This window comes from Salmo salar, chromosome ssa01 (assembly GCF_905237065.1).
Source record: "Salmo salar chromosome ssa01, Ssal_v3.1, whole genome shotgun sequence".
NCBI classification, from domain to species: Eukaryota; Metazoa; Chordata; class Actinopteri; order Salmoniformes; family Salmonidae; genus Salmo; species Salmo salar.
In genome coordinates this window covers 47,424,084-47,449,817 of record NC_059442.1, presented here as the reverse complement: position 1 = coordinate 47,449,817, position 25,734 = coordinate 47,424,084, and the positions used below count along the sequence as shown (strand labels likewise).

Sequence of the window (25,734 nt, the reverse complement as noted above, 5' to 3'; positions counted from 1 at the left end):
ACGACAAGTTAAATAAATACATAACGAAAAGGGTAATTAATCAATGTGTTCAACTAAACATTTCTGAATCACTTTACTTAAAGCCTCCCATTAAAAAAAAAAGAATAATACTTTATAACTTGTTATAAGCATGAATGAGCCTTTATAACATCCTGTTACAACTCTTAAAATACCAGTTCATGTCTATCAGCTCTTTGAGGAAGACAACAAAAGTACAGTACTAGAAACTGGAGAGAGACTTTCACTACCGTAACAATTCCTTAAAATTGCCTTTACGGTCCTAGAACGTTTCATTAGGTATTCCTTGTTGCTACTGACCTGTGATTCCAGCTGTTGTTCGGTCAGTGACATCATCTCGTCGTACGTCATGGTGGAGAACAGAGCCGCGTACTTATGGAGACGGAGGCTTTTCAGCCAGGCCGGCACATCTGTAGGCACACACGTCAGACAAATGTCTTAGGCACAGCTGTAGTAAGTCAATGTAATGACACGAGTGTCCTCTGACATTCCCTCTCACCGTTAAAACTCTCCGAGTGTCTCAGACTTAGACTGCGTCCCAAATGGCATCCTATTCCCCATTTAGTGGATTACTTTGGACCTGGGCCCATAGGGACTTATCCCTTCGACTCTTATCCTTCCAGTCAGAGCCGTGATGTAAAACACTGAAACCATGGCCCCTTTTAGACCACCTCATATGTCGGTTGCTAGCTAAGGAGCTTTGGTTCTATCGTTTGCTTTGCATGTTATGTGGTGAATGCTAATGTCAATTACCTTAGAAGTATTTTATTTTACTGCTTTAAAATCACATTTCATTGTCACATCATAATGTATTGGTAACACAGTACTTTAACGGTGTACGTCACACTTAGCTGCAAACACTAGGCTCTAAACAAAGCCTAAAACGGCCTTCTTTCTTTCTTTCTACTAGAAAAGGGCAAAAACATTGACCCCAAGCAAAGGCAAACAATACCAGAAACCTCCACTGTTAGCTGGTTGGGCCATTCAGGCCGTGTTCAAAGTTTCAGAGTAGGAGTGCTGATATAGGATCAGTTTTGCCTTTTAGACTGTAATGAATAAGAGTACATGGATTAGATCAGCACTCCTAGTCAGAGATACATTCTGAATAGGAGCCCAGATGCTTATGACTGCTTATGCAAACTCATGTATAATGGTACAAGGTTATACAGGGTACACTAGGAACCAGATGTCACTGTATCTGTGTCCATGCAACGGGGTCTTAAAGAAAGCCACGCTAGAAAGGCGACATCAGAGACCGATAAGAGCATGTACGCTTCTGTTCTGACAGTACTCTGTCGTCGCTAGTCAAGCCATATTGGAGCCCTTAACATGAGCGGTGGTGGCGCGTAACAACTTAAAATACCAAACAGGGGTCTTGTTTCCTACTGCCCCATTCACTCACGTGCTTGCACAGACAAGACAGAACTATGTTGAATAAAAACAAAACACAATCATCCACAAATCACAATTAATGTGACCAATGTGTTGCTATTCCATAGGCTAAATTCAGTATTATGTCACAACAGATGGGATGTTCATTTCAAAGAAAGGGAAGCTGGGAAAAGGGGGTGGCTTGTGAACACCTGGAAAGGAGCAGGTTGCTTTCCTTAGCCTGAGGACACGATTGTGGCGGGGGCCAACCAATCAAAACTTGACCCAGAAGTCACTAGTAGGGGTGTAACGGTACACGTATTCGGTATGGGGACCTCGGTTCGGTCTGCACTGTAAACCTGAATGAATACATACAAATAAAATAAAAATTACAAAATAAAAACACTAGGTCTATAGGCTATGCCTACGCTGCATTGTAGCCCTATGTTTGTTGAGTAAATCTGAACAGAAATTTTTTTTCAGAATATTACATTAAAACAACTAGAGCCAATGCTCACGTTGTAATCAAAGTTAAAATCTGAATTGACACATTTCAAACTGTCCATTTGTGAGGCGCAGCAGGGAACTAGTTCTGTCTGACGGCGATTTGTGGGGTCGATAAACCAGAATTGGAGGATCTCCATCATCGTTAAATCTCCAGTATGGGAACATTTTGGCTTCCCAGTAGTTTACAACGGCGATGGACAGAAAGTCACCACGCTCAACGAGAATAGTCTTTGCAGTTGCCAACACCTGTACAAAACATTAGGAACATCTTCCTAAAATTGAGTTGCCCTTTGCCCTCAGAACAGCCTCAATTCGTCAGGGCATGCACTCCACAAGGTGTTGAAAGCGTTCCACAGGGATGCTGGCCCATGTTGACTCCATTGCTTCCCACAGTTGTGTCAAGTTGGCTTGATGTCCTTTGGGTGGTGGACCATTTTTGATACACACGGGAAACTTGGCTTGTAGGCTTGTAGGCCTGTTGTAAGGCAGGTCCTCACCAGACTTCACCGGTAGCAACGTCGCCTATGGGCACAAATCCACCATCGCTGGACCAGACAGGACTGGCAAAAAGTTTTCACTGATGAGTCACGGTTTTGTCTCACCAGGGGTGATGGTCGGATTCGCGTTTATCGTTGAAGGAATGAGCGTTACACCGAGGCCTGTACTCTGGAGCGGGATCGGTTTGGAGGTGGAGGGTCCGTCATGGTCTGGGGTGGTGTGTCACAGCATCAACGGACTGAGCTTGTTGTCATTGCAGGCAATCTCAACGCTGTGCGTTACAGGGAAGACATCCTCTTCCCTCATGTGGTACCCTTCCTGCATACTCATCCTGACATGACCCTCCAGCATGACAATGCCACCAGCCATACTGCTTGTTCTGTGCGTGATTTCCTGCAAGACAGGAATGTCAGTGTTTTGCCATGGCCAGGGAAGAGCCCGGATTTCAATCCCATTGAGCACGTCTGGGACCTGTTGGATTGGAGGGTGAGGGCTAGGGCCATTCCCCCAGAAATGTCCGGGAACTTGCAGGTGCCTTGGTAGAAGAGTGAGGTAACATCTCACAGCAAGAACTGGTAAATCTGGTGCAGTCCATGAGGAGGAGATACACTGCAGTACTTATGCAGCTGGTGGCCACACCAGATACTTACACCAGATAGCTACTTTGATTTTGACCCCCCCTTTGTTCAGGGACACATTATTCAATTTCTGTTAGTCACATGTCTGTGGAACTTGTTCAGTTTGTCTCAGTTGTTGAATCTTGTTACCTTCAAACAAATATTTACACATGTTAAGTTTGCTGAAAATAATGGCAGTTGACAGTGAGAAGACATTTCTTTTTTTGCTGAGTTTAGTAGTCTGAACCTATCGATGTTTCATTGAGCTGGGTGAATGGAATATGAATGACAGTCATCCAATATGCTATAATAGAAAAAAGGCCATGCTCATAAACAAATAACGTCCTCCTTAATCTTAAACGGCACCGACCACCACTGCTGGAGAGGAAATTCTAGAAAACACTTTAACCATCTCAGACCAGGACACAAAGCTCTGTTTCAACAGACATTGATAGAAGTGGATAAAAAAAAAAATGTTTTATCAATGACTGGATCACTACACTAAAAATCTAACTATCAAATGCATTTGGGGGGCAGACGCGGTCACCTCAAAACAAACAATTGATGAGGGACATCCTGAAGTGAACACCCTCCACCCCCCTAGACCCCATGGTTGCCTCCTCCACGTTACTCTGTCCGCTACGCATGAGAGCGGTGGAGTACTGAACTCACCCCTCATGCCGCTGCCCTCCTTATGAAATGTGCTGCTGCGGTACAAGCCTCCTCCACAGCAACCTCCTCCTCCTAGACCTGCGTCCTCCAGGTGCTCGCTGCCGCCACTGCCCGAAGACGCTACGCTGCTCTGGGGGGAGAGGGGTGCGTGGTGGGGGTCGGTGGGGGCCAGCCCCAGCCCTCCTCCCCGGGGCCCGCGCAGGTCCTCCTGGGAGAGCCAGCCGTGACCTAAACCCAAGGAGGAGGAACCGGCCAAGGAGCCGTCACTCATCGGGGGGGTAAGGGACACCGAACGCTTCAGGGGACTGTGCTGCCCGCCGCCGCCGCCAAACAGGACTGCAAGACACACACAAGAGACAGGGGGGTGGGGAGGCCCAGACAGTTAGAAAGGGGCTCAGTTCTGCTAGGATACTACCATGACAACACACTGTGTTAGTTCGAGAGCTAGTAGGGACATGGACAGACAGGCATGGTGAGGCCCAGACCTGAGTCTTAGCCCCCAGCTCAACTTTACTACTGTAACCAATTTACTGATGATTATAATGTCCATTTACAACACACTCTTCTCCCAGAGGTGGCAGGTAGCCTAGTGGTTAGAGCGTTGGGCCAGTAACCGAAAGGTCGCTAGATCGAAGAGGCCGCTGGGCACAGTTGGGTCACAGAAAACACAACTTGTCCTATTTATTTTATTTGTCAGAAAAACAAGCGAGCAAGAGAGGGGGAGAGACGGAGACATTTTCCCCTGCTTTTACACCTACACAACAGGTAAACCTTGTATGGCGTCACAGAACGTTCCAGGAGTAGCTGGAGTAGGACAATTCCACAGTAACGGAATTATGCGGATTCAGATTTTTCACTTTAAAATGTATGCCAAACAAAAACCATTGATTTCCAACTCTGTGCACAATGACTACTTTGAACAATTTACACAGAAAATTTCACAAAAACACATTTACTGGAAGAACTGTGCAGATGCAATGCTTGGTAAAATAATTACGGTAAAATCTCCCTCAGTTTTGAATTCAACCACGTTTTCCTACATTTCTGTTAAATATCTGCTCCGAATTAAGAATCAAAAGATGTCTGCAGAAAGAATGGGGTGTCAGCTATGACATGAGGCAAGTAGGCTAGTAGTGATGGGGCTCTAGTGAGAGGTAAAAGCATGCTGAAGGATGAAAACATGTATTTTGGATATTGAACTACAGTTGCTGAAGTGGATTTACTTCCGGGGAAGGAATTACGGTAATGGCATTACATCATGCGTCCCTGATCTATACAGAAATGTATAATTATGATTATTAATATAATTATCTTCATGGTGATGTATGCTGAATAGCTACACACATGTAGAAATATGCAAAACCCTTCTTTTGCATATTTGGGTACTATTCTACACAGTGGCTATTATGGTAATGAGTTCCACCCCCAAACAAGACCATTATATGGTTGGTCCAGAACAGACCAAATCTGAAACAATCATAAAACACCCGTTTCGCTTTTCATTATTATTATTATTTTTTTTTTTACAAATGTTAGAATTTTTGTTCCACTTTGACATGAGTATTTTGTGTAGATCGTTGACAAAAAAAAAGACAATTAAATCAATTTTAATCCCACTTTGTAACAACAAAATGTATAAAAAGTCACAAATATAGACTCTTAGCTTTCATTGAACACCCAATTTGACATGCTCCTATGAACTTCACATGTTGGTGATCATGGGTCCAATTTAGATGGAAATGCCCAGTAGACAGAGCGGGCACGCTGGCAAAAAAATAAGATGTACTGGAGAGAGCTTAATGTGCCCACTGTCCGGCCGGTGTGTGTGTGTGTGTGTGTGTCGCCTGTCAGTCTCTTTCTCCCCCTATATGCGGCACCACTAACTGTGTTAGCCTGGCTATGTATAGGACTTCACGGGCTGGTTTAAAATAGGTGGCCAGCTAACATTACAAGTTCCAGTCCCTAAATATTAGCCATTTTCCTTAAATACAGACTCTCCACAAAGGCTACCTTACATGGGTAAGGGATGGGACGTGGTGCCTGGGATGGCGATAGGGAGGTACGCATGTGGGGTGTGACGGAGACAGAGACAGACAGGAGGGATTGTGTGTAGAAATATTGCATTGTTGAAAAATATGGAGACTTGACCCATAGAAAGATCATTCTCTATTTTTATGACTGGACCATAGTACTCTATGATTGGCAGACTATGAATATGCCAATCAGAGTACTATGGTCCAGTCATAAAAATAGAGAATGATCATTCTATGGGTCAAATTTCCATATTTTTCAACACACAATTTCCATTTTGCCATAATCAACAATTCCTTTGTTTATAAACTATATTGAACAATAAAATCTCATTCCTAAACACTTCCTGTGTAGCCTATAAACAACCCTATGACTTAACTGTTATAAATGATTAAATATACAATCAAAAGAGAGAGAATTACTTAATTTGGGCATAAGATGAAAAACCTTTAGCCACTAAATCTCTAACCTAACCACCATAATAAACTGCCCTGGCTAACAGTCAATTCATTCGAAGATTACTAGGGCCACACTCAGTAAGCAAACATTGAGGGACGTTGCAGATAGAAATGTCGCGAATAGAGCTGACATGATTCCTTATTCTACATAGAGGCATGTTTGTTCTACATAACATATCTCTATCTGAACATTCCACAAAGTTGTGCACTGCTGAATGCAAGCCCAATTCAAACACATTGAGACAATTTATGCTTGATTCTGAAAATGTGGTCGGAGGCTCGGTTTGGAGGGTGTGACGCAATTTCGGAGCCTCCAGAGTCACACCGAGGCTAAATTGAGCTCAGTACCACATCGCCGTGCGCCTCCGAAATTTTGCAACAATGCGGAGGGCTCCGTATAGCTCCGCCTTGACATGATTGGTTGATGGTAGATGGGGGCGGGAGGTCCTGTATAAACACAAACTCTTCCTTGACAACTTCCTTCACAACAGCTCTGCGCTGCTCCGCAAAGCGCAAGAAGTATGAAATCCCCGACTTCCGTATCACCGTAAATGCTGCACGGCCAATGCAGACATTGAATTGACCATGCAGTGTCTTTAATCCTGTGGTGACTGACCATTGGCTAAAAGAAGGGCAACTCTAGATTAGAGTTGTAAAAAAAATAACAAATAAAAATAAATATCGCTCATTTGTGCTATGGACTGATGGACTTCTGAAACTCCCAAGCACAGTAAAACCAAAAAAGAGGATCTTGCGCAGGGCCCAGAGCTTTAAATGTGTCCTTATTTATATCTCCAGCTGTCTCCTTCATCTGAGAAAAAAAAAGACCCTTGCATTCTTCAACTGGAAATATCCTGCTCTAACCACAGATATGTTCAATCTGAATAGCTTTGGAGTGCTGGGCCATAGGGCCTACACACCGACCTAACACTTTAGACTTCAACATAGCGGGTAGACATTTTCCGGCTATTTGTCAGAGGTGGCTAGTGGCTGGCTGACTTGGGTTTCTTTGGAGTTTACCTGTGTGACGGGCCTTACAGCATTGGTTCTGGCTGAGGGTGCTCTAGAACAGGGGTTCCAAAACATTTTCACTCAGCCCCCCCTTCCAGCATTGGAGAACATCCTCCAGTGTCTATTTCTATGGGTATAAGCTGTCACGTTCCTCGTATTCTCCCTCATCGGAAGATATGTCGAAATCACTCGATGACCAATACGCAGCAGGTTGACTGTTCCACATCATATTTATTTTAGATGGAAACGACAAAACAAAATAAACACTCAGAGGAGAAAGGTGACAGTTTCACAGGTGAAACGAAACACAGTGCAAAATTACAATTACCCACAAAAATCAAACAAACACACCCCACTATATGGGACTCTCAATCAAAGGCAGATAGACAACACCTGCCTTCAACTGAGAGTCCCAACCCCAATTAACCAAACAAAACTGCCACGTCCTGACCAAATATAATACAAAAAAACCTAAGTATATGGTCAGGACGTGACATTACCCCCCCCTAAAGGTGCATACACTGAATGCACAAAACCAACAGAAAAAAACAAAACCAAAAAAAAAACAACACACAATTAACCTCCTAACTAAAGGGAGGGAAGGGAGGGTGGCTGCCGTCAACGACGGCACAGTGCTACACCCCCCCTCCCCAACCCACCTCTATTGGAGGTGGCTCCGGTTCTGGCCTACTGTCCAACAGACCGTAGACAGACCTGTTGGGCTTAGGACAGTAGGCAGACTTCTTTGGTTCTGGTTCGTGGGCCGACTCCGTCGGTCCCAGGCTGTAAGCAGACTCCTTCGGTTCTGGGTTGTAGGCAGAATCATCACAGTCATAGTTAATCAACTTTATTTTAGAATTGTGACCAGACTCACCCGGTTCTGGGTCACAGGCAGCTCCCCTCAGTCCCGGGTCGCAAGAGGTTGTCGGATACTCTGGTCCGCACCCGGTGTCGGATCCTCTGGGCCGCACCCCGGTGTCGGATCCTCCGACGGCCCTGACCCAGGATTCACCAGGCTGGGGAGACATGATGGATGCCTGGCCCTGGGCACAGGCACAGGACTCACCAGGCTGGGGAGACCCACTGAAGGCCTGGTCCTGGGAGGTGGCACAGGATGAACCAGGATGGGGAGACCCACTGGAGGCCTGGTCCGAGGAGGTGGCACAGGACGGACCAGGATGGGGAGACCCACTGGAGGCCTGGTCCTGGGAGGTGGCACAGGATGAACCAGGATGGGGAGACCCACTGGAGGCCTGGTCCGAGGAGGTGGCACAGGACGGACCAGGATGGGGAGACCCACTGGAGGCCTGGTCCGAGGAGGTGGCACAGGACGGACCAGGATGGGGAGACCCACTGGAGGCCTGGTCCTGGGAGGTGGCACAGGATGAACCAGGATGGGGAGACCCACTGAAGGCCTGGTCCTGGGAGGTGGCACAGGACTCACCAGGCTGGGGAGACCCACTGAAGGCCTGGTCCTGGGAGGTGGCACAGGATGAACCAGGATGGGGAGACCCACTGGAGGCCTGGTCCGAGGAGGAGGCACAGGATAAACCGGGCTGTGGGGGAGCACTGGAGTTCTGGTACGGACACTCTTTACCCACACTCCAGGCTGAATGCCCACTTTGGCCCGGCACGGGCGGAGAGCAGGCATTGGGCGAACTGGACCCTCCCAGCGCTCTGGAGACACAGTGCGCAACGCCGGCGCAGGATAACCTGGACCGAGGAGGCGCACTGGAGACCAGACGCGCTGAGCTGGCACCATCCGCCCTGGCTCGATGCCTGCACTCGCATGGCACTTGCGGGGGGCTGGTATGTAGCGCACCGGGCTTTGAACGTGCACTGGGGACACCGTGCGCTCCACAGCATAACACGGTGTCTTACCAGTACCACGCTGCTTCCGGTAAGCACGGGGAGTTGGCTTAGGTCTACCACCTGACTCCGCCAATCTCCCCGTGTGCCCCCCCCAAAAAAAATTGTGGGGCTGCCTCCCGTGTCCGTTGCGCTCCCTCTCCTCATACCAGCGCCTCTCAGCTCTCGCCGCCTCGATCTCCCACTGTGGGCGGCGATAATCCCCAGCTTGAGTCCATGGTCCTTTCCCGTCCAGGATTTCCTCCCAAGTCCATGACTCCAGATAGCCTTTCTCCTGGTGCCTCTCCTTGTGCTGCTCCTTCCTCTGCTGCTTGGTCCGTTGTCGGTGGGTAATTCTGTCACGTTCCTCGTATTCTCCCTCATCGGAAGATATGTCGAAATCACTCGATGACCAATACGCAGCAGGTTGACTGTTCCACATCATATTTATTTTAGATGGAAACGACAAAACAAAATAAACACTCAGAGGAGAAAGGTGACAGTTTCACAGGTGAAACGAAACACAGTGCAAAATTACAATTACCCACAAAAATCAAACAAACACACCCCACTATATGGGACTCTCAATCAAAGGCAGATAGACAACACCTGCCTTCAACTGAGAGTCCCAACCCCAATTAACCAAACAAAACTGCCACGTCCTGACCAAATATAATACAAAAAAACCTAAGTATATGGTCAGGACGTGACATAAGCACAAACTGTTCATAACACAAACTGTTCACACACCTCTTTTTTTGCCATTTTAAAGCTAATTTCCTGCAATTCGATTTTGCCATATCTTATATGCACTCATGTGATATTTGAGTCACTCAAACATTACAACAAAACCTACGGGCTAAAAAACCTAGCTAAAAAACGTTAGCTGACATGGGCTAGTTGATCTGGACATTCCTTAAAAGTTATAAATAGCTCTCTAAGGTCTGCAATGACAACAGGAAAACTGTGTGTGTGTGTGTGTGGGGGGGGGGGTCATCTAGACTCTTGAGACTTTGACACCACTTTATTTGAAAAGGTTACTAACACAACTAAAGTGGTGTAAAGTGTCATTGTAAACTATAATTTCAGAGTGTCCTGAGGCGAGACAAGTCTGTTTAATAAAGACCGCACTCTCATCAGCATCAGGAACCCTGATTAAGCACATGCAAACTGCTGAGTGAGCTGCTAAGAGTGAGTGTTCCAATCCAAAACAACAACAACAAGTGGAGGAGGCCACATCATAACACAGTTTCCTTTCCTTTCCTTGTCCCCTTTAATTCACCACAACTGACGGTGAAAGGCCTGGGTAGGTCTTCAAACCTAACCTAACTCTTTGCTGGTCTAGGCCAGGGTAATACTGTGACACCCTCAGCGGGGTCAACAACAACCAGATGTATTTGGTTTTCAGGGACACATTACCTTCAACCTAGCTTCCTTTTTCCCTGAAAACCGGATGTGGGGACTCCACTCAGGCGTTTATTTTATGCCCATTTTATGTTAGTTACTACTATGACAACATTGGGACAACTGTTGATGTAAACAGAGCTTAATTAATAAATTTGATTGATTGGACTCCTTTCAGATCAGTGCTGCTCCAGATAGAAAGTAAACCAGGAGAGGAAAGGAAGAAAGGAAGCCATGTCAGACAATTGGGACTTCGCTATAAAAAGCTGGAAGTCGAAAAAGAAGAGCCACTCACTGGTGTTGCTGCTGCCGCCCGTGCCCACCGTGTTGATACTCCCAGGTACCGACGAGGACGGGTAGAGAGCCAGGTGCCCACCATTCTCACACCCTCCCTGCCCCTGCTGCTGCCATCCACTGCCCAACCCGGAGTCCCTCGACCCCTGCCAGCCGTTGAGCCGATCGTCTGAGCCGTAGCGCTGGTGGGGATACAGGTGACCCAGGTGGCCCACAGAGGAACCCAAACTGGAACCCGACGAGGAGAGCGTTGAGGGGGGCGTCTGATGGTGCGAGGCTGGGGAGGGGGGCAGCCGTTCCAACGAGTCGGCCCGGGCGGCAGCGCGTTCCTCCAGGTGATTGAGCCAGAGGGCGAGGGCGGCTCGGTCATCCAGTGAGGTGGCCGGGTGGATGAGGGCATAGGAGAGGAGCTGGCGCGACTCTTCCAGATGGCGGCCGTGCTCGATGGTGTGTGCCAGGATGCGGGGCAGGAGGCGCATGTACTCGCCCTTGGCTTCGACGTTGCCCGGCTTGAGCAGGGGCAGGTGGGTGAGGACCAGGGAGATGACGTGCTCCTTGGGCTCACCCTGCCACTGGCTGATCACCACTGGGGGAGGAAGAGAGAGAAGGAAGGAAGAGAAAAAGAGAGGAATGGTTAATACAGGAATCTACAGTAACACATAACAATGGCTTATTCAGAATGGTGTGACTTTTTGAATTTACAGATAGCAAATGTGCAGTGTTTTCCATTAGTGCCGGCTGTCGTCTATACAGCTGGTTACACACTCATTTTTCAGCCAGATACCTTTCCACAATTCCTAAGTCAGAAAAAAAAGTCTGCCGAGCCATCTCCCGCTAGAATGAACGATATGATCGTGATAACAAAAGGCTTGAGTTCCTGTATGTTCACCCGACCTAGAATACCTCAAATGCTGACCTTACTATCTCCCAAGAGAATTATCTTCAGTTAGTCACAGCCATGTATATCCCCCCTCAAGCCGATACCACGACGGCCCTCAAAGGACTTCACTGGACTTTATGCAAAAATCACATATCCTGAGGCCGCATTTATTGTAACTGGGGATTTTAACAAAGCAAATTTGAGAAAAAAAAATCTGCTGAAGTTCTATCAACACACCGACTGTAGTACTCGCGCTGCTAAAAACACTCGACCACTGTTACTCCAACTTCCAGGATGCCTACAGGGCCCTCCCCCGCCCTCCTTTCCGCAAATCTGATCATGACTCCATTTTGCTCCTCCCTTCCTACAGGCAAAAACTCAAACAGGAAGCACCAGTGCTAAGGACTATTCAACGGCGGTCTGACAAATCAGAATCCACGCTTCAAGATTTTGATCCGTGGGATATGTTCCGGATAGCTTCGGAGAATAATGTCAATGATTATAGTGATACGGTGACTGAGTTTATCAGGAAGAATCATGCAAGCTAACAGGCGGGCCACAAACAGACAAATGACGGCGCAGTACAACAGTGGTGTGCAGAATGGCAACTCGGAATGCACAACTCGTTGATCCTTGTCACGGATGGGCTGTTGCAGCAGATGACCACACTGGAGGTTCCACTACTATCCGCCAAAAACAAGAAAGAAGCGGCTCCGGTGGGCACACGATCAGCAACACTGGACAATTGAGGAGTGCAAAAAATATCACCTGGAACATGAGCTCAGTTTACTTGAGTGGCCTACACAGTCCCAGACCTCAATCCAATAGAGCATCTTTGGGATGAGATGGAAAGTTGAATGTTCGCATCATGAATGTACCGCCGTCCAATCTGCAGTAACTGTGTGATGCCATCGCGTTTCTGACACCTTGTACAATGCCCCGAATAATAATAAACTTTTGACTGGTACTGTATGCATGTCCTCAGATCCTCAAAAAGGTTCTACAGCTGCACCATCGAGAGCATCCTGACTGGTTGAGTCACTGCCTGGTATGGCAAATGCTTGGCCTCCGACCGCAAGGCACTGCGAACGCCCAGTACACATCACTGGGGCCAAGCTTCCTACCATCCAGGACCTTTATACCAGACGGTGTCAGAGGAAGGTCCTAAAAATTGTCAAAGACTCCAGCCACCCTAGTCATAGACTGTTCTCTCTGCTACCGCACGACAAGCGGTACCGGAGTGCCAAGTCTAGGTCCAAGAGGCTTCTAAACAGCTTCTACCCCCAAGCCATAAAACTCCTGAACATCTAGTCAAATGGCTACCCAGACTATTTGCATTGCCTCCCTTCCCCCTCCACACCACTGTCACTCTCTGTTGTCATCTATGCATAGTCACTTTAATAACTCTACCTACATATACATACTACCTCAAATAACCGGAGCCCCTGCACATTGACTCTGTACCGGCACCCCCCCTCTGTACCGGCACTGTAAGGTCTGCACCTGCTGTATTCGGCGTATGTGACTAATAAAATGTGATTTGATGTAGTGGTGTAACAATGTTATATGATGTACTGTTATATCTTTTGTTTTATGTGTAGTGTAGCAGCTAATGGGGATCTTTAATAAATACAAATATAGTGGTGCCCGCCCCAGAGCTGTGTCTACTGCCTATGGCTCTGGCCTTAAGGCCCAGTTTATTCTCATGACCCCCAGTAACACCTTTCTCCTAAATTTAGAGCCCTCCATTTGACTTGGACTGAGGCCTGCTCTTTCCCTTGCTCTTGCTTTCACTATTCCCCCCAATCTCCTATGGCTGTCCTACTGTCTACAATGCTCCACACACTCTTTTCTTCACTCTTGACTCTTTAGCCTGCTTTTCACTCTCTCCTCCTTCTCACGCCCCCCCTCAAGGTTTAGTATTGAATTGGAGCAGCAGGCAGCTTATACAATAGCCTAGTCATCTTTGGGACTCTCTCGTCCTCCTTCCACGTTCCTCTTGCCTCCCTCCCCCTGCTCTATCCCCCTTCATGTCCTCCCTACTTTCAAATATAGATGACAGACAAAAACAGTTTGAGGTGGCAGGTATTCCACCCTCTGTCTCCGAGTGTCAGTGCCATTCATCCATTCCTTGTCTAGCCGGGAGGGAGAGTGACATTGATCAAGCTTTATTAACATGGGATTATGTTCAGTGCTTTTTAAAAGGGTATCCATTCACCTTGTGCTCGGAGACACACACCAATAACCTAGAATGCAAAAGTTGTGAAAACGCGCGCACACACACACACACAATCATCATCAAATTCACTGTTGGCACGACGGTGGTAGGCCTGATTACCAGCGACAATGACCTGGCAGTGTGGTGCCGGAGCAACAACCGCTCCCTCAACGTCAGCAAGACCAAAGAGCTGATCATGGACCACATCGACAGGGTGGCAGTGGAGCAGGTAGACAGCTTCCAGTTCCTCAGTGTCCAAGACTTAAAATGGTCCATACACAAGCACAGTCGTGAAGACGCGACAGTGCCTCTTCCCCCTCAGGAGTTTGAAAAAGTTTGGCATGGGCCCTTAAAATACTCAAACACTTCTACAGCTGTACCATTGAGAGCATATTGACTGGCTACATCACTGCTTGGTAAGGCAATAGCACCGCCCTCAATCGCATGGCGCTACAGAGGGTTGTGCGGACAGCCCAGTTCATCACTGGGGCCAAGCTCCCTGCCATCCAGGACCTCTATATCAGGCAGTGTGAAAAGAAGGCCCGGAAAATCATTAAAGACTCCAACCACACAAGTAATAGACTATTTTCTCCCCTGCCGCACGGCAAGATACCGGTGCATCAAGTCTGACACCAACAGGCTCTTGAACAGCTTCTATCCCCAACCAATACAATTGATAAATAGCTAACAAAATACAGTAGCTACACAGACTACATTTTTGCACTCTCTATGCACACTCACAGGGCCCTACACACGGTCACTCCATCATTTGCTAACTCACACATACATTTATACTGACTCTACCACACACACACACACACACACACACACACACACACACTCATATACAGTGCCTTGCAAAATAATTCATCCCCCTTGCCGTTGTGCCAAGAGGGCCACCCACCAAAACTCAGACCAGGCAAGGAGGGCATTCATCAGAGGCAACAAAGAGACCAAAGATAACCCTGAAGGAGCTGCATAGCTCCACAGCAGAGAGGTCCATAGGACCACTTTAAGCCGTACACTCCACAGAGCTGGGCTTTACAGAAGAGTGGCCAGAAAAAAGACATTGCTTAAAGATACAAATAAGCAAACACATTTGGTGTTCGCCAAAAGGCATGTGGAAGACTCCCCAAACATATGGAAGAAGGTACTCTGGTCAGATGAGACTAAAATTGAGCTTTTTGGCCATCAAGGAAATGCTATGTCTGGCGCAAAACACCTCTCATCACCCTGAGAACACAATCCCCACAGTGAAGCATGGTGGTGGCAGCATCATGCTGTGGGGATGTTTTTCCATCGGCAGGGACTGGGAAACTGGTCAGAATTGAAGGAATGATGGATGGCACTAAATACGGGGAAATTCTTGAGAAAAACCTGTTTCAGTCTTCCAGAGATTTTAGACTGGGACGAAGGTTCACCTCCCAGCAGGACAATGACACTAAGCATACTGCTAAAGCAACACTCGTGTGGTTTAAGGGGAAACATTTAAATGTCTTGGAATGGCCTAGTCAAAGCCCAGACCTCAATCCAATTGAGAATCTGTGGTATGACTTAAAAGATTGCTGTACATCAGCGGAACCAATTTGAAGGAGCTGGAGCAGTTTTGCTTTGAATAATAGGCAAAAATTCCAGTGGCTAGATGTGCCAAACTTATAGAGACATACCCCAAGAGACTTGCAGCTGTAATTGCTGCAAAAGGTGGCTCTACAAAGTATTGACTTTGGGTGGGTGAATAGTTATGCACGCTCAAGTTCTGTTTTTTTTTGTCTTATTTCTTGTTTGTTTCACAATAAAACATATTTTGCATCTTGGAAGTGGTAGGCATGTTGTGTAAATCAAACAATACAAACCCCCCCAAAAATCAATTTTAATTCCAGCTTGTAAGGCAACAAAATAGGGAAAATACCAAGTGGGGTGAACACTTTCGCAAGCCACTGTACAAGCTGCTGCTACTCTGTTTATCTTATATCATTTTGCCTATTCCCCTTACCCCTATACATATCTACCTCCATCACTCCAGTATCCCTGCACATTATAAATATGGTATTGGAATTTACTTTTTTTCCCTGTATATACAGTGGGGGAAAAGTATTTGATCCCCTGCTGATTTTGTGTGTTTGCCCACTTACAAAGAAATGATCAGTCTATAATTTTAATGGTAGGTTTATTTGAACAGTGAGAGACAGAATAACAACAAAAAAATCTAGAAAAACACATATCGAAAATGTTATAAAATGATTTGCATTTTAATGAGGGAAATAAGTATTTGACCCCTCTGCAAAACATGACTTAGTACTTGGTGGCAAAACCCTTGTTGGCAATCACAGAGGTCAGACGTTTCTTGTAGTTGTCCACCAGGTTTGCACACATCTCAGGAGGGATTTTGTCCCACTCCTTTTGCAGATCTTCTCCAAGTCATTAAGGTTTCGAGGCTGACGTTTGCCAACTCAAACCTTCAGCTCCCTCCACAGATTTTCTATGGGATTAAGGTCTGGAGACTGGCTAGGCCACTCCAGGACCTTAATGTGCTTCTTCTTGAGCCACTCCTTTGTTGCCTTGGCTGTGTGTTTTGGGTCATTGTCATGCTGGAATACCCATCCACGACCCATTTTCAATGCCCTGGCTGAGGGAAGGAGGTTCTCACCCAAGATTTGACGGTACATGGCCCCGTCAAATGATGCGATGAAGTTGTCCTGTCCCCTTAGCAGAAAAACACCCCCAAAGCATGTTTCCACCTCCATGTTTTAATGGTAGAGATGGTGTTCTTGGGGTCATAGGCTGCATTCCTCCTCCTCCAAACACGGCGAGTTGAGTTGATGCCAAAGAGCTCCATTTTGGTCTCATCTGACCACAACAATTTCACCCAGTTGTCCTCTGAATCATTCAGATGTTCATTGGCAAACTTCAGACGGCATGTATATGTATTCCTGAGCAGGGGGACCTTGCGGGCGCTTTAAGAGTGTGCTCCTAATCTCAGCTCGTTACCTGTATAAAAGACACCTGGGAGCCAGAAATCTTTCTGATTGAGAGGGGGTCAAATACTTATTTCCCTCATTAAAATGCAAATCAATTTATAACATTTTTGACATGGGTTTTTCTGGATTTTTTTGTTGTTATTCTGTCTCTCACTGTTGAAATAAACCTACCATTAAAATTATAGACTGATCATTTCTTTGTCAGTGGGCAAACGTACAAAATCAGCAGGGGATCAAATACTTTTCCCCCCACTGTAGTATGCTAACTTTATGTATTTCATAGTGTTTTTTCTAGTAATAAATTGTTATTGATTATTACAATGTTTCTGCTTTGAGTTTGCAAGAAAGGCATTTCACTCTAAAGTGGTATCCTCTCCTGCATATGCCCCACTTGTGGGAATTTGTTGACACATCATTACAGTTAGAGTACAACTGTAAGACAAGGAGACTGAACAAAATACTATTGAGACGCACCCCGGGGTTTCGGAAGAACAAGAGTCAACAACAAATGGGCGAGTCTCAAAGAGGATGAGAACACTTCCTCTACAACAGAGATGGAAAGGAGAAATAGAAAAAAATGCCCAGACTTTGCCTGTCAAGATGTCAGTTCACAGCGTTCAGAGTTCAGAGGTCAAAGTGGGGCTGCTAGGCTTGGGAAACACGACGCTAGTGAACCCAGAGGAATGCAGCAATGAAGGAGGAGTTGGGTGAGTTCTGAAGTCTGTGTCTCTCCCTCGTCCCTCCCTCTCTCTCACTCACTCTTCCCCCTATCACGACCCGCGCTGACCCTTCAGGGTAGAAGTGCTAAACTCATCCAACTCCAGCAGAAAAAGGAGGGAGAGATAAGAGGGGGAAAAAAATAATAAGAAAAGCAGAGCAGACACAGCGGAGGGGCTGTGAAAGAGGTATGGAAACAGTGAGTAGCTGCTCCTTCCAGCGTAATCCCCCCTCTCCCTTTCTTTTTTTACCCCCCACCTACTGCTTCTCTCTCACACTCCATCAGTCTCTAAAACTCCCTTGTTCCTCCTCATTTTTGTCTCTGCCTTTCTCACTCTATAATAGCTTCCTCTGTCCTCCCAGTCGCTCTCCTCCTCTGGCCTTTTCTAGGTGAAACAATGTTGTGCTGCCTGCCTGGTGAACTTTGCATTGCAGGGGTGCCCAGCAAAAAAACACTGTTGCTACCGCCAAGGGTGTAGCTTTGTAAGGTCCTACATTGGGCCATAGTTTGGTTTATTTCTCTTCACACACAAACAATCCCTCCCCTGCCGACAGCCTTCTCTTTTGCCTAAAATATATATTTTTCCCCTCAACAATTGATTATGATTGAGCACAGAGAGAAGAAAGGTATGGGTCAGCACACAGGCAGGCAGATGGACAGAGTGAGAGCGACAGACAGAAAGACACAGTAGCAGACAGACAAAATGACAACTTTTACTCAATGCCTTAGTGTGACTTGATCAACCATGTCGCTCATCAAAAAGGGTGCTTCCTTTGCTCTGAGAATAAACATGTTTTTCACATGGGGGCCACTTTTCAAAGGCATGTGTGGTTCTCTCACTCCCTGAGCTCAGCCCAACTGCCTCCCAGCGGGTCTTGTGCCACAACCCCCATGGACAGTACAGCAGAGACTAGAGACAGTATACCAACCATAGAAATAAAATCAGGGTTAAAAAGGTACCAAGTCCTTTCTATAGATTATATTTCTATGATACCAAGCCCTCATACTAGGGGTGATCGACTCCAGGATTTTTGACCCTGACTCTTGTCGACTCCCAAAACACGCTGAAATGGCCTACTAGGAATACTAATTGTGTATTCTAGAGAGGACTGGCATGAGTATGATGCTGCCCATTTGCTTGTCAATTTACAAAAAGCTTATTTTGTTTGAATATAGAAGGTGATGTGTAGGAACTAGAAGTTTTCAGTGTATTTCTGCTGTGCTTGGCCTTGACATCCCATGAGATGATGCTGCGCACTCTACTCTGATAAACCTATTCTTTGCCGTATTATCTAGCCCTATTCGGACAGGACTAGTAATACTAGAGACGTTGGTTATGTCATTATTATCCAAGCATCAGCGTTTTTACAGAGGACAATTCACACGGGATTCGTTTTTTTCCCCCCAAACTGCCCCCTGTAATTCTTCATTTTTGACTCATTCAGTTGACTAATGACGGAAGCCTGGAGTGGAGGTTTTTATTTCAACGTCATGTCTAAAAACGATAATAGGCTACACAAATAACGCGTGCTTTGCTGACAAATGTATAGGTGTCACCATAATATTTAAATTTGAGAAAGTGGGATCATAATCCTTATTTTAGTGATCCATGGTAGACGTCCCTCCTAATAAAAATGCCCCCCATCCTGCTGATTTGAGCTGCTGAACAGTATTTGCACTTGAGATGCGTTTATGGATGAGAAAGTGAACTTGCCATTGGGATTCGGGGATGCCCTGCTTTGCTATCTATTGCCTAGGTAAACTACTGTATCAACAGCCAGGGTTTAATTAAATAAGCTATAGGCGCATATTGCCAAATGCGTCAGTTTAATTAGGCCAATGTTAACCTTCAATTCACTGGCACAATGTGGAACAGCTGAGCCATACTAATTAGGAGGAGGACAGTGAGTGTAGCAGAATGAAGCAAATCAGCACAAAATTGTAGGAGAAGATCCTCCCGCAGCGGATACACTTACGGTATTGATGACATCACAGTGGCTACTAGTACTCACCTGCAGCTCACCTCCGCCCTAGTCACACCCCTTTCACCTCCTACGCCGCCCACAGTATTACTCGGCCAACGACTGTATAATCTGAGTCAATGTAGCAGGATTAAATACCCACAAAATAAATTCTGTGGGTGCTAGACTGACTCAGTTTACAGTCTGCTTTGCTGGCTGCCGAGGTTGATGCGGAGAAAGAGGAAGTCAATGAGTGTAGTAGCACGTGAACTAGTTGACAGGTGAGTGCTAGGCTCTTTAAGTCATCCTTCCTCAATTCCTCTCCTAAAAACCCATTGGAGAAGAAGGTCAGAGGGGAGGGCCCTTGTACCTTCTCCTATACAGTTGTGATACAGTACAGGAGATAGGAGGAGGAGAAGATAGGATGCAAGTATTCAAGGATGCAAGTATTCAAGGAAAGAATAAGTGAGACAAAGCTCTAGTAGCCATCTTGTGGTGATGGCACCCGCCCTGAGACCTAAAGTACTGTTTTCCGAGCCCAACCTAGAGCATGGTTTTGGTAGGATAATGGACGCTGCTTTGTGGGTATGAAGTGCTGTTGTGGACAGGGGTTGCATCCCAGGTCAGCCATACAGGGATTGTTACTCCCACACCAATGTGCAAGGAGATCAGCTGCAAATCTGTGCAATATCAGACAAAATGAGAGTGGGTGACAACCAAATAAAACAGACAAAACAGGGAATATTCAATGATCGGGATAAGATCAAGGCTGTGCAGGCCAGTCAAGTTCTTCCACACCGATCAACAAACCATTTCTGTATGGATCTCGCTTTGTGCACGGGGGCATTGTCATGCTGAAACAGGAAAGGGCCTTCCCCAAACTGTTGCCACAAAGTTGGAAGCACAGAATAGTCCAGAATCTCATTGTATGCTGTAGCGTTAAGATTTCCCATTTCATGAAGCTCCTGACAAACAGTTCTTGTGCTGACGTTGCTCCAAAAGGCAGTTTGGAACTCTGTAGTGAGTGGTGCAACCGAGGAAAGACGATTTTTACGCGCTACGCACTTCATCACTCGGCGGCCCGTTCTGTGAGCTTGTGTGGCCTTCCACTTTGCGGCTGATCCGTTGTTGCTCCTAGACATTTCCACTTCACAATAACAGCACAGTTGACTGGGGCAGCTCTAGCAGGGCAGAAATTTCAGAACTGACTTGTTGGAGGAGAGCGAGAGCGAGAGAGACGAGGTGGTCACTGGGTGTGCACACCAGGCCCATTCTGGACTAGCCAAGTGTGCCCTTTTAATTAAATCAAACTTTGAGACACCAAATGACAGATGGGCTTGGATGCCAATTCAGCAGCTTGGGAAGCACGACTTCTATACAGACCGAAGACAGACAACCACTTCTTCATGTCAATCCAACCAAAATAGTCTAGGAATAATGTTGAGTCATTGTGGAAAATGAATTACAAAAGTGATTTCTCTAACTGGCTGAGATGAGAGACAGAGACACACACACACACACACACACACCACCACCCCCATCTCGGCCCCATCCACTCAGCTCTGCCTGTTTTCCGTCTGAAGTTTACCTCATGACAGAGCAGAGAGCCGGGTTTATGGGGCCTAAGCCTACTGTTCTGTATTTATCCTGTTAGCAAAACAAACAGGGCCCAGGCGCTACCGGGTAACGCTTGACTTCACAAAGTCAGGGTTAGCCGTTAGGTGCAGTTAGCCCCTGGGGGTGTATGCTAATGTTACTGAATGAATGGCAGTGACCAGTTACGATGATGGCCCAGCTTGTAGAAAAGTGCCACAGGAAGAGTTAGTGGTGACTAACGCCAGCTCCCTCAGAAAAGCTCACTCAAAAGAGCAACGGGAGGAGTTTAAATCCAGCCGATGGACTGAGAGAAGGGGGGGAAAGGCAATGAAAAGTAGCCCAGAGCAAATGTTCCCTCAAATAAAATTCAGCACTGAGCAAATTTCAGGTCTGCTGAGCGCAAACTTGAACATTGAAAATTCTGTGCAACTTCCGGCGCGTGTTTCCTGTGAACAGTGAGACTGTACCAGCTTTAAGTTACAGTTTTAACAGCGGCCAAGTAGGCTACTGTGGCTATTTGATCATAATGTGTGCCTACCAGAGTTGCCTATCATCAAAAACAATGGAGAAAATGCATCTCATAACACTTTAACATGGAAATAGCTGTTCTGTCATTCAGTCTACAGTAGCAGCACATGTGTGGTGTTCAATGTAGGCCTACATTTTTTATTTAACTAGGCAAGTCAGTTAAAAACAAATTCTTATTTACAATGGCGGCCCGGACGACACTGGACCAATTGTGCGCCACACTATGGGACTCCCAACTGGTCAAAACCTTCGCCAAAAGAAGAAAGAACGACAAGTGATGGGGGAGAAATAAAAAGGAAAGAAAAACAGAAAAAGCCCCACACCCATATCCCTTCCTTACTGAGTGGACTCTCTAGCTCAGCAGAGAGGAATGCGCTAGCATACCACAGGTCCTAGCTCAAGAATGTGCAGTTTCCGAGCAGGGACCGAGCCACTGCTGCATCCCCAAACCACCGCTGGTTAGACACATAGTTCCTTGTTGAGGTCATATGCTCTAAACTACTGGACTAAAAATAGTCATGCACTACAGGTGACATCCATCGTAAACTACCAATGTATGGATATACACATGAAACGGTATGAAAATTTCATATCATGATTATAGTGACCAAAATGATCACGGTTATCAGTATTATCGCGTTATTGTTCAAATGTGCTGGAAATGTTCTAAAAGTACTGATACACTGAAAACACTGAAATCATTTCACCAAGTTTTATATTGAAAACCAACAAACAAATAAAATTAGCAGCACTATGCACTTTTTGTGTGCATAAACATTCAAATAATAACATTAACATAAAAGATGGCACCATATGGCCATGAGGTAAAAGTTTCCCTAGTGCAGGTTTTAATGAACACAACCTTAAGCAAATCAAATGTGCATATGAAAGCAACACAAATCAAATGTGCATATGAAAGCAACACAAATCAAATGTGCATATGAAAGCAACAATACAACCAGATGTAAACAAATCAAATGAACAGCACGCATTTGTATGTCCGTTCTCTCCTTCATAAAGAAATAAGGTGCTGCTGGCCTAACATCCTGTATGTACGCATCTTTGTTCACTTGAGATTGAAATGTAAAAACGTCAGAATATTTACTTTGTCTGGTTTAAGTAGTGATCTGCGAGCGGAGACAAATGTGCCCGCTGGCGTTGAGGTGGACTACAAAGACAGAAGGAAACGTATATATTTGGAAAGACCTCTCTACAATTCAAAAATCCCCATTCACAGAAAGAGTTACGATAGCGTGGTTAACAAAGTTGGAGAGAGGTACTTCAGCTCTGCAAAGGCCTTAGTCTATATATTGTTAATGGTAGGACAAGGGGTGACTCATTGGGGAGATTCACATACAGCTCTGTGCTAGGCGACAGTGTGCTGGACTGCTCCATAACTGACATTCCATCTGAACATATTAATGCATTTACAGTCATTCCACAACTTGCCCTGTCAGATTACTGCCAGATCACACTTTACCTTAAAAAAAATATAAAAAAATCTTTGGAGTCAACCAAAATAAAATTCCAAATCAGGAACCGTATGTATTCAATCTTCCATATTTGTATATTTATAAAAAAGACCAGTGACAAAGCTCATGAGACAGCATTAATGTGTGGGTGGAAAAAACTAAAAATATTTTCAAGAATGGTTTGACAGGGAATGTAACACTGTCAGGAAAAACCTGAGGCAACTTTCAAATCAAAAACACAGAAACCCCGAGATGCGAGATGTCACACTGAGCAGCAAACACTTTTTAATATCTATACCGATGAGCTTCCGAAACAATCTACAGCTCCTGGGCTCCTCAACAACAGATGACCCGTTTTTGTTGACTGCCAAAACTGGGCACTGACAGTGAAAATGAGCAAAACAAAAATTATGATTTTCCAAAAGAAAGCCGGATCACAAGGAAATAAATACCACATCAACCTTGGAGAGGTCAAAATTGAGCACACCACTAATTATACATACCTTGCTCTTAACATCAGCGCATGAGTGTGGTTCGACGTCGCTATCAAAACACTGGCAGAGAAAGCATGGAGAGCAATAAAGAAAACAAAACCGGATCTACCAAACGTGAAGAATTTTTATAAGTACGACTTCAGCGTGGCAGCAGCACCCCCCGGCCCCGCGGAACCGATGACAACACGCGAGCGACACCTCCATTGCTCAAATCATAGACAAATGCACCTTTTATAACCTAATAATGATGTTGGCAGAAGACTGACTCAGTAGAAATGGTAGACTATAGATCACGAGTCAAACTCATTCCACGGAGGGCTGAGTGTCTGGGGTTTTTCGCTCCACCCATGTACTTTATTGATTAATTAAGGTCATTAATTAGTATGGAACACCCCTCACCTAGTTACCTAGGTCTTAATTGAAAAGAAAAACCAAAAACCTCCAAATACTCGGCCATCCGTGGAATGAGTTTTGACACCCATGTTATAGACTGTTGTTGGTACTTGGTAATTGGCTGCTCTTCAATAGCTAACTAGAAATACTTTTAAAATGTACAAATTAGGGGTCTAATCATCAGTCTCAACAGTTAAAACTCAAGACATACAAATTCAGGTAAGTCCCTCCCCGTTTTGTTCCGTTTGCTTCTGTTTAAGAAAAAATTTAACAGATCGGTGGAATGAATACACCTCAGGGCCAATGTTCCCTAAATTTTTTGGGTCACCTAGCAAATTTTAGGTCTGCTGAGTGAAAATACAGTGCAACTTCTGGCAAATGTTTACTGTGAACACTGAGGCTGTACCCGCTTTAAGTTACAGTTTTAACAGTTGCTAAGTAGGCTACTGTGGCTATTTGATCATAATGTAGGCCTACCAGAGTGGCCTACCATCAAAACATTTAGAAATGCATCCCATTGGGCCCTAATCTATGGATTTTACATGACTGGGCAGGGGCGGAGCCATGGGTGGGCCTGGGAGGGCATAGGCCCAGCCAGCTGGGAGCCAGGCCCAGCCAATCAGAATTATTTTTTTCCCCCATAAAAAGGGCTTTATTATGCATCTCTGTGCTTTGATCTCAAAACAAGCACATCTACTCTCGACCACTCATGCATGTCAATGCAAGAGTCCTCCTCTGATGCTCTCTGTGTAAAACAAAATCAGGGACTACCGGTAAGTTTTGCATAGATGGATTTGTTTCGGTATGTTGCATTGAAAGGGACTAATATGTTGATTTGATCACAATTCCCACAGTAGAGGGAAATGTTGATAGTGTAAACTAACTAGGAAAACTCTAGTAAAGTTGAGCGAAATTCAAATCTCGTGCATCTCTGCACGGGCTGGTATTTCTTCTGCGCAGCAGTCCTGGGGGAGCTATGCAGAGGGAACATTGCCCAGGGCTCACCTTAGGATTTTATGACAAGGTGGTGCTGATGTAGGCCTACGGTTGGGTAGGGGAGAGTTCCCGGAAGGGGAAGTATGTACTGTATGTAGTACGTTCTGTGTCGTTGCTGTTCAAGTCTACTTCTGTGAGAACCATTTTGGTAGATGGTAGCTAGCTAGCTAGCTACTTTGCCGCTTTGGACAGTGCAGGCAGACTGTTTTTCCTTGAATGCGGCGGCAGTGAAAGCATTGCTAAAAGCCAATTGCAGACCTGCCAACCTTAAAGAATTTGTATGAGTACCACTTCAGCGCGGATACACCGGCCCCACGACGGTGCGTGTACAACACCCACACTGCTTAAATCATAGGCAAATGCACCTTTTTTTGCCTAAAAATGATGTTGGCAGAAGACCAACTCAGTAGAAATGGTAGACTATAGACTGTTATAGGTAGTTGGTAATAGGCTGTTCATCAGTAGTTAACTAGAAACACATTTAAAATGTACACTCAGGGCCTCCCTAAGATTTTCTGACATGGTGGTGCTGATGTAGACCTAAGGTTGGGTAGGTGGGAGTTTGAGGGGGTCAGTCAACTTCCGGAACATTTTGAAAAATCGAACTGCCATTTCCTGGAACCTAGTGTCTTAAATTATATCAAACAATGTAGCCAAGTAAGCCAACACAGAAGTCTTGTGTTTGATCCTAAATAAAATTGAGGTGGATTCAATGACACATTCTTCTAGGTTAAATTTAGGGGTAAAGATTATTCTAATTCATCTTATTTT

The 25,734-nt window shown here is 45.6% G+C and overlaps 1 protein-coding gene across 5 annotated transcripts in view; it reads right to left on the bottom strand.

Moving 5' to 3' along the window:
• The window catches only part of LOC106602955 (protein Smaug homolog 1), a 92,396-nt gene that overhangs the window by 23,443 nt on the left and 43,219 nt on the right, over nt 1-25,734 (bottom strand). For 4 of the 5 annotated variants that reach the window (XM_014196013.2, XM_014196030.2, XM_014196021.2 and 1 more), the window contains 3 exons: nt 10,731-11,315; nt 3,684-4,019; nt 319-428 (listed from right to left, as the gene is read on the bottom strand). In XM_014196013.2, coding sequence (XP_014051488.1) covers nt 319-428; nt 3,684-4,019; nt 10,731-11,315 — 1,031 coding nt within the window. The remainder of the gene's footprint in view (nt 1-318; nt 429-3,683; nt 4,020-10,730; nt 11,316-25,734) is intronic. The other variant, XM_014196049.2, reaches the window with a different exon arrangement.